At 35.8% G+C, this 12,444-nt stretch overlaps 1 protein-coding gene across 4 annotated transcripts in view; it reads left to right on the top strand.

The window, feature by feature from the left end:
- Nucleotides 1-12,444, top strand: part of LOC150101225 (asparagine synthetase domain-containing protein 1) — a 311,734-nt gene that overhangs the window by 26,095 nt on the left and 273,195 nt on the right. For all 4 annotated transcript variants that reach the window (XR_016549180.1, XM_090402011.1, XM_090402013.1 and 1 more), the window contains exon 2: nucleotides 6,008-6,083. Coding sequence is in view for 3 of the 4 variants with exons in the window: in XM_090402011.1 (XP_090258137.1) it covers nucleotides 6,015-6,083 (69 nt within the window). In the remaining variant the exon portion in view is untranslated. The remainder of the gene's footprint in view (nucleotides 1-6,007; nucleotides 6,084-12,444) is intronic.

The following is a 12,444-nucleotide window of genomic DNA, read 5'->3' on the forward strand; positions in this document are numbered from 1 at the left end:
GGGCTTTGCCAAAACCATCTGAGCAACGGAGACTGTAAGAAATAGCCAGAAAAAAATCTAATGCAGAAAGCCATACAATGGATGGAAGTTACAATTATTTGGACATATTTGTAAAATGAATGATGAACAAAAAATAAAACTTGGGTTTTCAGTGTACTGGATAGATCTAAACCCTAATGGGGCTCCCTCTAATGTTGTATAAAAGGAAGTTATTACAGATGTCTAGGAGCTGATCTTAAGATGACTGTCTCCCAAATTTTTGGCAGATCATTGCAGCTATATTAGTTTAGGTTAGGAGAATGCTTCGTAACTATTATTGACTCTAAAAATAGTCCCAATGACCTGCAATGACTTCTATTTATATAGCACATTGGTTTTCATCCATCTAGTCCTGTATGAAGGGATTTCCAAAATGTGCTCTGCCAATCCTGACTTGCCATAGAATGGTAATAAATATATTTCTTATGTTCTCCGAGGCTTCATACACTTCATGATGTGCTAAATTGGTGTTTTCCAAAGTGTGGTGGGCATATCCTAAGAACATCCAAAAGGTGTTTAGGTGATACAAGGCAATTTTTTATTTTATTTTATATTTTTAAATTTTGATTACTTTTTTTTACTTTTATGTTTTTCTTAGTGTTGTCACAGGCAAGTGTAGATCTGTTCAGTAATTAATTTTTCAAAAACTAAAATATCCTCAAGGAAGTATTAAACAAAATGTGTCTTTAGGCATGTATCAACTGACTTCCATTAAAACTATGTGTAATTGATGGCATAATCAAGTTCCATTCCTACTGCTTGGTTCAAAATCATTACATTAAAAGTTTGAATTCAAATAGTTCAAACCATGTGGTTGGAGCTCTGCTAAATTTTATTCCTCTCATTAAGCTTTTTTTTATTATTATTAAAAATTTATATTTCACGATTTTTGTTTCTGCTGTATGTATATTGGATTAGTATAATTAAAAATGTATTTGATAATTAAAAAATGTTTCTCATGTATGTAATTTATTGTAACATAAATGTTAAAAAAAAAAAACTTTTATAATTATCACCAAAGCTATAACAAAATTTGGCCAAAAGAGCAAAGTCAATAATAATGACAAATACCTGTTGGATTTCTGCTCAGGACATGGACTGGTTATTACTAACATGATGTTCCAACATAAAAATGTGCACAAATTCACATGGAGAGAAGAGGCAAGGAATAAGAAAAGTCTCATTCACTTTGTTATTGTTGATAGTATTGCACAGGATACCAGAGTGTACAGAGGATTTGAAATTGGAAGAGATCACTATTTAGTCTTGAGCAGGATAAAATTGAATTTCATATTGAAAAGAATAACATGTAAGAAAGTTTTAAAGCGCATAAAAGTTGAGCAGCTCTCAAATATGAACTGTATACTAAAATACACAAAGATTATTGAAGAAAAAATGAAAGAGTCTGAGAACAGGGACCAAACCTTGGAGATTCAATGGCAAGCCTTGAAGAAAACCTTGATTGATTCAGCCAGAGAGGCATGTGGTGAGATAGTCTGCAAGAATAGAAAAATCAGAACTCCATTGTGGACACAGGAAGTTAAAGAGGCAGTGAAGGAAAAGAAGAAAGCATATCAAACATTCCTGGCAAATAAGTCAGCTTTTGCTCTTAGAGAATACAGAGACAAATGTAAGAAAGCAAAACACTGTGTAAGACTAGCTAAACAAAAAGTCATGAGAGGACTTTGGCAAGAATATAGAAAGTAAATATCAAGAAGGTGGTAAGATATTCTGGAGGTTGTTGAAGAAGCTTAGAAATGGAGGAAAGAGTGCTGTAAAAGGAGTTAGAGATGATAAAGGTGACATGAAAATGGGAGAAAAAGATATCCTTGAAGTATGGAGTAATTACTTTGAAAAATTGCTAGATGAAACAAGCAGTGATAGCACGGTGGTAAAAAAACACTCAACAGGCATACAGTCAGGAATACATATCCATACTTGAAGTAGAAAAAGCCATCAAAGGCTTGAAATGCGGAAAGGCAGCAGGAGTGGATAATATTCGACCAGAAATGCTGAAGTATGGTGGTATAAAGGTCTTACAGTGGCTACACTGCATAGTTCAGAGACCTGGACAGAGGGACAAATTCTCGATGATTGGAGCTCTAAAAAAGGGAAATAAAACTGAATTTGAGAATTACAGAGGCATTTCCCTACTGAGTGTTCCTGGCAAGATCTATGCAAGTATACTTGAGAAGAATTGCGGAAGAAAAGAGTGATAAAGAACAAGTGAATTCAGGCCAAATAGAGGCTGTTAGGATCAGATCTTCACTTTACGAGAAATAGTCAAGAAAGCATGGGAATATAACAGAGATCTGTATTTAAGTTTTGTCGATCTGGAAAAGGCATACGACAAGGTGCCAAGAGAAAAGCTATTCAATGCACTTATATGGTGTCACATATACAGTTATATGGAGTCAATGGGGCATTATATCAAGCAGTACTTAGTCTTTATTTGAGTTGTAAGTCAGCAGTTAGATTTGAAGGAAGTACAGGAAGATGTTTTAATGTTAAATCTGGTGTGAGACAAGGATGTACATTATCCCTTGTGTTATTCATTATCTATATGGATCACATTATGAAGGAAAGTGGTATTAAACATGATATCAGAATTGGAGATGTGAATGTCAGCTCTTTGCTTTATGAGGATGATGTTATACTTCTAAATAAATCCGCTACAAGTTTGCAAGATTCCCTGACTAAATTGAATAAATGTTGTAATTGATATGGTATGAAGGTCAGCATTAAAAAGGCAAAGACAATGAAAAAAGGCAGAATCGTTGAAAATGTCAACTGTTGTGAACAGAGAACCTGTGGAACAAGTAAAACATTTCAGCTACTTGCAGCGGAAACTAAAAATCATAATGTTTTTACGATTTAAAAATCGTAAAAGCATTACAATTTTTAGTTAAGGTGGTAAATTAAATATGGAAATAGACAACAGAATCAACAAAGCTGGTATGGTGGGAAGTCAATTGAATAAATTCATATGGAATAAGAGAGAAATTAGTCGGAACACTAAATTAGCTGTAATACAAGACTGTGTTCAAACCAATTTTTACTTATGGATCTGAGAGCTGGGTCAGAAGTAAAACACTTGACCAAAGACTAGAGACCACAGATATGAGAGTCCTGAGAAAGATTATAGGCGTGAACAGATGGCATCAATGGCAATATCATATTAAAAACGAGAATATTACGAAAGAACTTGACATTGTCAGCATCCAGGAATGCATTAGCAGAGCTAATCTCAGGTGGTATGGTCACTTATACAGAATGGGCAAGGAAAGATTAGCAAAATAAGTGTTCACTGCCAGGTTGGCAGCAAAACAACCCAGAGGAAGACCAAGATATAGGTGGATTGATACGGTACAAAGTGTCTTACACGACAGAAATATAAGATCTGATAATGTTGGAGTCTTGACAAGTAACAGACTGATTTGGAGGAAAATTGTAGATAGGAAGTTAGTAATGATGTAAATTTTTCATGTAGTACTCTCATATCCTGTACACCCCTTTAGGGTACATGTCAGGAATTTACGATGATGCATACATAGTAAATTTGAATAATTCAAAGATAAGAGGGAAATTGAACTTTATTAAATCAGGAGTGTCTGTGAGTGCTACATTAGCAAATAAGAAAGTGTTATCAGAACTAACTATTATGTCTGCATATTTAAAGGATGTGGTTTTTTACTAGTTATTATGACAGAAGTAGAGGAGTTACCAGTGATGGGAGTAAGTGACTTAGCTAACTGTTGAGTAAGTTTATAAGTTAAAATCTCTATAATATCAACTGTTCAGAAGTATTGGATTTTAAGTGTTCCATATAAACATGGGATGATTTAACACGAACTGGTTTAATTTGTTAATGATTTCTTTTGCCAAGAAGTAAATTATTTTCAGTAATTTATTAACATTTTTCTTTTGAGACAGTGGATGGAAGGGGAAACGGCCTTCATTTAATGAAGGCTGTTTACTCATACATTGAACTATGCGCTGGGAATTAAAGAGGATCGGTATTGGCAGCCATATGCCTCGATCTATGATTTGATAAGTACACATGCTGACCACTGAATTAGAATCCTTTTTACAAATGTACGTGAACATTACTGACACAACGTATATGCAAAATACTTGGCCATATGCATCACCACATGTTCTAGGCAACTATTTAAGAATGATGCTGGTCAGTAATCATCAGTAGTGTTGATCACAATGGGAAAAAAACAAAAGGGATCATTTGGAGACCAATAAAGGGCATATTGTGTGTGCCCATCTGACAGGAGCCACGATTTTAAAAACACCAGAGCTGATTGGTTTTTTCAAAAGATGAGATAACTCATCTGTTTAATCAGTGGAAAAATAATTCACATTTCTTGTATAAATGGCATAACTGTAGCCATAAGGTAGTTAGTCAGGAATGAGATTACTGTCGTCTGAGAAGGCTTGTATGGACAAACAGTGCAGCAATTGACCAAAGCATTTAATGAAGGGCGTTTACCCAGTCCATACATCGAACTATGCACAGGGAATTGAAGAGTATTGGTATTGGCAGCCATATGCCTATGTAGAAACTACTGATTTTTGTGAGGAATTGGAAAGTTTATCTACAGCAGTATCAGGAACACCATAACTGGACACTGAAAGACAAAAAATTCATGAATCACAGTATCAATGGTAAGTAGAGAGTTTGGTAGGAGCCCCATGATTCAATGAATGCAGTTTGCCTTGTAAACACAATTCAAGGTTCTGGAGTTGGTGTGATGGTATGGGACATGTTCTGTTGGTATGGAATGGGTCTCTTGATATTGCTTGGAAGTCAGGTGTCCTCCAAGGAATATCTGAATTGTTGTCAGTCCAGTTCATCCTGCAGTGTTGACTTTTTATCCAACAGGTGACGGATCATTCATAAATGACAATGCTACTGGTCATCGCATAAGAATTGTTCAGCAGTGGTTCAGTGAGCATGACAGTGACCTCCCCATCTTCTCTGGCAACACAAAGCTAGGATTATCGGATCCCCCATTGAGAATATATTAGGCATGTTAGAAAACATGATCCTGGAGCAAAGTCCTCTTCCACCAGATCTGAGCCACTTAAAGGATTGTCTGGTGAACACCTTGCATGTAGATGCAGTCGAACACCTCATGGAATCTCTGCCAAACCACATGTGCTGTAAATCGGGCCAAAGGAGGTCCAAAATTCTATTAAATAAAAATTTCTAATTCAGTGGCTGGTATGTGTAGAACTTGTCCTCTAGAAGATCCTGCTTTTTTTTTTCTTTTTTTCCATGTTAATAGTAGCGTTACCCTTATCATCCTTAGTAATCAACTAAGTAATGAACTATGGAGTGGCAGATCATGTTTTGGACATCCCTTCACACAGGATTATATGGAAAAAATCCATTGTGCTATATAGAAGTCATTACATGTCAGAGAAGCCATTTTTAGAGTCAGTAATGCCTATGAAGTATTCTCCTAACCTTAACAAGTATGGCTGTATTACCCTTATCGTTCTTAGTAATCAACTGAACTGTGAAGTGGCAGAGCATGCTTTGGATACCCCCCCCCCCTTCGGATACCAAGGATTAGATGCAAGAAATCTATTGTGCTATATAGTAGTCATGTAATGACTTCTATATAGCACAATGTTTCTCTTACTCAAACTCATGTTTACTCACTCACCATGTTTCAGTTACTCATCATCACATGTAAACTATAACACATTTTGCTCTGATGTTGCTGGTTTGAAATCTAGTGAATATAAGCCAGTTAATAAACATACTTATAATTTAGTAATTTGTCTGGTGTTGTATTGCTATTAAATAAGTTATGAATAATTTACACACAATTTACCACATTTGTTTGTTTTTTTAAGTTTACACCAATGTGTGTGTGTGTGTGTGTAATTATTAACTGTTGTAAAAATCTATTAAAAATATCAACCTTTCAAAAAAATTTTTTTAAAGGAGAATCATGTGTGGGATAGGATTATCACTATTTAAGGATCATTCAGATGGACATAATCAGCAAGGAGAAATACCTGTGAGTGTTTTTCATGTTTCTGTATTAATTAATTAGATATACAGAGCATCCCACAAAATAATATTGGTATATACTGTATTTTTCCATGTGTAATATGAACCCAAAATTAAGAAATCAATTTTTTAAACATAAAACAGAACACATTTGATATTTTTTTAAAATATTTAAAGTATATTTAGTAATTAGGTAATATTTTTAAGATACATACTAAGAAATTATGCATCACTCTCAGTTCCGTGCATATCATTTTCTTCATTACTATTAATTCCAGACATATCACTTTCTTCAACCTCCACTGCATCACTGCTGTCTTTTGAGTCACTGTCTATATATATGAGATCATCCTCAGTTCCATCCATGGCATTGCTGATTTCACATTTCTTGCTTGATGCCTCAGTAATGGTTGGTTTTTTCACTCTTCCTGTCGGTGTCAGGTTATTACCTACTTTTTTGCATCAATTTAATCCATTCTTTCATAGGAGCTTTGAAGAGCTTGTTGATAGAAATATCTAGTGGCAGTAGCTGATCTGTAAGTCCACCAGGAATAACTGTTAGCTGTGTTCGAAAATCCGCTGCAATCCTTTTTGTCTTTTCTGTTAAATGTGCTCGGAACTAATCAAACACGAGCAGAGCTGACCTCTTCGAGAGTCCTCCAGGTCTTCTGGACCAAATCTTTGCAAATCCAAATAGCCATGATCTCTTCATTCATCCAGCCGTTCTCATGAACTTGGACAAGAATGCCAGGTGGTATGCTCTCTTTAAGATATGTTTTCTTCTTAAAAATGAGCATAGGAGGCAGTTTGGTACCATTTACATGGCATGAAAGGACAGCAGTATAATGTGTCTTTTTGACCACTTGCTTTGATTGCCACTGTTTTGACCCCTTTCATATCAACAGTTCTGTTGGAAGGTGCATCAAAATTCAGAGGCATCTCATCCATGTTTGTTGCAATCTGACTTGGTTCAGAAGCATATTTTTTCTGAAGTTTTATGACATAGGAGTAAAACTGTTGAATTTTATCTTCATAAGCTGGTGGCATTTTCTGGGCTAATTTGGTTCATGTTTTCATGGCCAACCCTTCTCTCTTCATGAATTTGAAGCACCATTTTGCCCTTTCCTGCAAAATCAACAATGTTCATTTCTCTTGTAAACCTTTTTGCCTCATATTGAATAAGCAGCTTGGTTAACACACATATCCCACTCTGGCGCTGCTCCATAATCCAAGTCTTAAGCCTCTCCAAGTTTGGCCATTTTGCTGGTTTTCCTCTTAAGGCCCTCTTCTTTTTTGGCATCTTGAGTAGTTGTTCTTCCTGTTTTCTCCACTGTCTAATCATACACTCAGTGGGAAGAGGTCCAAACTGTTACTCTGAAGCTTTATTTCCATGTTCTTTTGTGATGACTTTTAACTTGAATTTTGAATATGACAATTGTTTTTTTATTTTCAGACATTTTTATGGGCTAGTGCTCAAAATATTGTTAATGCATTAACTTATCCTCCCTCCCCCAGTGAGTATGCTTTCAGAGTTTTCTGATTAGTTTATTCAGAATCAGCCAAAGGCTAGTGATTGGCTGAAGCCTGTTCGCAGAGACAAGGTACCGGCTGTTTCGCCACGGCAACTGCAGGTCTCAACCAATTACCCCCCCCGTGTATAAGACAATCCCCAATTTTTGGTCTAAAAATTTTAGAAAAAAGTATTGTCTTATACATGGAAAAATATGGTTAATGCATGTGTGTATTGGGGAAAAAAAAAAAATTAAGATGTATGGTAAGAAATAGCCATGAGCATTTCGACAGTTTCAGAATAACTAAAGCTACAGTATCTGCTTTTGTCTTTTTAACACTTGTTAAAAAAGTGTTAAAAAGACAGGAAATTGATCCTATTCTAACAACCCTAATCAGAAAGTGAACATTCAAAATTTTCTACATGCATTTTCTAAAATTTGCCTCAATACAGCTGAAAAATGATATCCCATTGCATTCCTTAAGCTGTAGAAAATCATAATTTTCTTACATATTTCAAAAAATGTAAAAATACTCTTTTGTTATCTCTGTAAAAAAAAAAAAAAAAAAAAAAGGAAAAAGAAGCAGTTTTCTGTGTTTTTGCAACAATAACCTGCCTTCAGTTTGCATGTATGGATCTCTTTTCAATGTTTAGGTAGTTGTTAGTTAAGCCAAACTCCCTGTTTGGCATTTTTACCTAAGTGAAATGTGGATTTTTTATTTCATTTTATTTATTTTATTTATTTATTTATTTATTATTTTTTTTTGCTGATATTGTGCTATTATTATTTTTACTACATCAAAAACTCATTACAGGAGAGCATCCTACAACATATAATGCCATTCATCATCCACTTATAGATTATATAATCTACACATATATTATGCTGTCTTCCATCTACTAATAGTATTTTTGTCTGCTAATTGCACGTATATGCTGACCAGTTTGACTGTATGCAGGATGAAAAACCCAGGTTGTTTCCAGGAGAAAAACCATGCTACCCATGTATGAAATTGGCTAACTCACTCTCACTTAAAAAAGTAACAGGTATTGTGAGTAGTAAACCAAAAAGAGTAAATTAAAGCTTTTGTTAAATATCTGTTCTTGCCCCCTGCTATTTAATTTGTATTATGGAGCCTCCCCCCACACAAACACCAGATGTGCTCTTGGCAGTTTGCTATGGTAATGATTGCAACATGTAAAAACAGATTTTTTTTGAGAATATCTTTGATGGAGATAGGGACAGATCCTGTTCCCATCCCCAGAATCCTGCTGCTTCCATTTAAATTATAAAATGGCTAATCTTACTTTAAATGGGACATTTCTACCATACAATTCTAATTCCAAATGTCTTGGCATTATTTTGGATAGAACTTTATCATAAAATAAACATCTTATGAACATGGCTGCTAAACTGAACTGAAGGAATAATATTCTTAGCAAGCTGGCCAGTACATCCTGGGGAGTATATGCATTTATTCTCCGTGCATTTCCACTGGGATTAGTATACTTGACAACCAAGTACTATTCGGTGGTATACAAGTAAAATCAACGCAGTTTTAAATCATCATCTTCTTTCTCAGCCTTGATCGGACCACTGCTGTACAAAGGCCTTCACCCTTTTCGACCACTTCTTTCACTTCTTGTCAAAATTTCTAAGGTTATCATCCCATCTAGTCCTTGGTTTTCCTCTGTTTCTTCTTCTGTTGGTATCCAGTTTGTAAGCTCCTTGGTCCACCATCCATCCTCTCTTCTCATTACATGACCTACCCACTTCTATTTTCTGGTCTTCAATTTCTTTTCTAGCCATTGTCTTAATATGAGTTAGAATGTCATTTATCTTGGTTTGCTTTCTAATCTAAGAGTCTCTTATTTTATCTTTTAAAGAGATCCCTAGAATGTTGAAAGTTTATTTTGCACTTGGTTAGACTATAATAAATTTAGTTAATCCTTTATCCAAGTGTGAGCAAACAAAGTTTGCACCTGAAAATATCTTCAGGACTGAGGTAAGGTAGTACAACACCAGGAAACTCGTAGCAAAGGTGGCCAAGCTACCATCACTCCTATCTCAGTATCTCCCATAATGCAAAACGCATCTCCTTGTGGATATGTATAATGTTATGCATTAAGGGAAGGTCGAAACCGGTATGGGTAATGGCCCTTCCCTTAATACATAACACTATACACATCCACAAGGATATGTGTTTTGCATTATGGTAGATACTGAGATAGGAGTGATGGTAGCTTGGCCACCTTTGCTACAAGTTGGCTGGTGTTGTACTACCTTACCTCAGTCCTGAAGATATTTTCAGGTGCAAACTTTATTTGCTCACACTTGGATAAAGGATTAAACTAAATTTATTAGAGATCCCTAGAATGTTCCTGTCAAATTTTCTTTGAGCAATCTTCAGTTTGTTTTCATAGTCGTTTTGTTAGGTTTCAGGTCTCACTACCATAAGCCATGGCTGGTAATAAGCATTGATCATTTACTTTTCTTTTTAGGCACAATGGAATGCCCCTCTTAAGAATGAAACTTAGTTTTCCAAAAGCTGTCCATGCCAAACCGTATTTGTCTATTGATTTCTGATTCACTGCCTTTATCTAAATCAAAGAGCTGTCCTAGATAGATAAATTGATCCACAATAGCTAATTGATTATTTCACAGGGTGATGGGTGATTTTATTGCTGACTTGTTCAATATTACTTTAGTTTCGCGGTATTTATTTTTATCCCTTTTTTCAGACCTTCTATATTAAGTTAATCTGTTATGCCTTGGAGTTCTTTAGCTGTTTCAGCTATTATCAAGATACCATCTGCATATCTTAAGTGTGAGAGGTATTTCCCATTTTTTTTTTTTTTTTAACGCTATTTTGCCTGCTTTCGTCTAGGAGTGCCCCTTTTTTTTAATGTCATTGTTTTTTTACTTAAGAATTCTTAGGGCATTGCAGATGTATTTTAGAGACAAATATATGTAGCATAATGGAAGAAAATTTGCACATGCCTTTTCTTGGATGTTGTTGCCTGTCTTCTTTCTGCAATGTGCCTACTTCTACTGTTATGGTGTTAAAAGGGAAATGGGGGGTAGGCAATGTGGGAGAATAAATTTGAGAAAAAAAAACAAGGTTTTTTTATATAATATATTATACTATATATAATATAGTATTGGGTTGTTGCAAATGAAATGGCCAATTTTAAGGACGATTGAAAAAGAAGAGAATAGAAAGAAGAAGAATACCTGTTTAATCAAAGTAATCTCCAATAGCATCAATGCATTATTGCCAACGTGTGGCAAGGTCATTTATACCACATTTGTAAAAATCAATGTCTCTGGAAATGATGATGTCCTCCACTGCCCGATAAATTGATGCGTCGTTGGCAAAGCATTTTTTGGACAAAAAATGGTAATCTGTTGGGGAAATGTCAAAGGAGAGTATGGAGGATGAGGCACAATTTTGTATCCCAAATTGTTGATTTGCTGTATGGTTGACACTGCCGTATGTGGTTGGGCATTATCCTGAAGCAATAGGACTCCATGTCTATTCACAAATGCTGGTTGCTTAAGGCACAATTTGTCATGCATTTGCCACATATCTGTACAATATCGAGCTGCATTTATCATTTCGCCTCGTGGAAAGAATATAATAGTGAATAGCACCAGCAGAAGACCACCATACAGTAAACATCTTCATTGGATGCAGAGGCTCCTTTGGAGTCCTTCCTGGAGTGTCTTTCACTCCCAACCACTGCGACGAACGTGTATGATTGTTGTAGAATATCTACTTCTCATCCACAGTCACAATTCGTTGCAGGAACCTTTCTTCTTTACTTCTTAAGAGAGAAGAGCACACTTCCAAATGCTATGCTTTGTTTTCATCAGTGAGTTCGTGAGGCACCCACTTGTTGTGCTTCCTTACTTTTCCTATTATTGCCAAGTGCTGTGAAACAGTTGAGAAGTGTACATTTAGTGTCTGGGTGATCTCTTGTACAGTTTGTCATGGATCTGATTCGATTAAATCCTTTAATTCATTCGAATCAATGGAGGAAGGACGATGGCCACAGGGGTGGTTCGTTTTGTAGCCTCAAATCTCCTGAGCAAAATTTTGCAAACCAATGGTGAGTGGATCTCTCATTAGTTGTTCCTCCACTGAGTGCTTCATTGATGTTTTTTACTGCAGCTGCTGCAGAATTTCCCAATTTGAACTCATAAAGGTATAGCAACCTTAATTGACTCGATGTTGGTAATATTCAATGTTTAATGCTCATTGAATGAAACAAATACTACAATTGCATCACCCACATGTGATGCTGTCACATGACATAAAAAATTGCATATACCTCAGCGCTTGCTTTCTTCAGCAACCAGTAGAAACCTGACAGTCATTCAACAGCCATTTCATTTGCAACAACCCAATATATATATATAATATACATATATTATTTTTAAGGGTGGGCAGAGCACTTTTTTTGTAGGGTGGGAAAGAGATGAAAGAGTGGGCTGAAAATAGAAACTGTTTTTTTGAGGAAAGGTTTATGGGAAAAGGAGGCCGGGGAGAGAGAGTTGACGGGGTGCGAGCCGTTTCGACTTTGTGTGTTGTCATCTGAATTCATAGAGGAAGTGAATGCTATGTCATGTCGGCTTGGTGTTTCTGCCTTTGAAGTGCTTGGGTTATCGCTTATTGATTCGGAGTTGTGACCTAATTTTTATGCTATGTAGGGTCGGTGGACGTTGATTGAGTTCTCGTCACATTTTATGGTTATCGTTTCCGATATTCTAAGCATTGTTTCGTTGTCTTGTCTATTTATTATGATGACCTTGGTGATTTGCAGGGTATATTTCTGTTCAAGAGCATGGAACTGC

This window comes from Typopeltis vanoorti, chromosome 12, assembly GCF_054136105.1.
Source record: "Typopeltis vanoorti isolate ZY-2024b chromosome 12, IOZ_Tvanoo_1.0, whole genome shotgun sequence".
In the NCBI taxonomy this organism is placed as follows: Eukaryota; Metazoa; Arthropoda; class Arachnida; order Uropygi; family Thelyphonidae; genus Typopeltis; species Typopeltis vanoorti.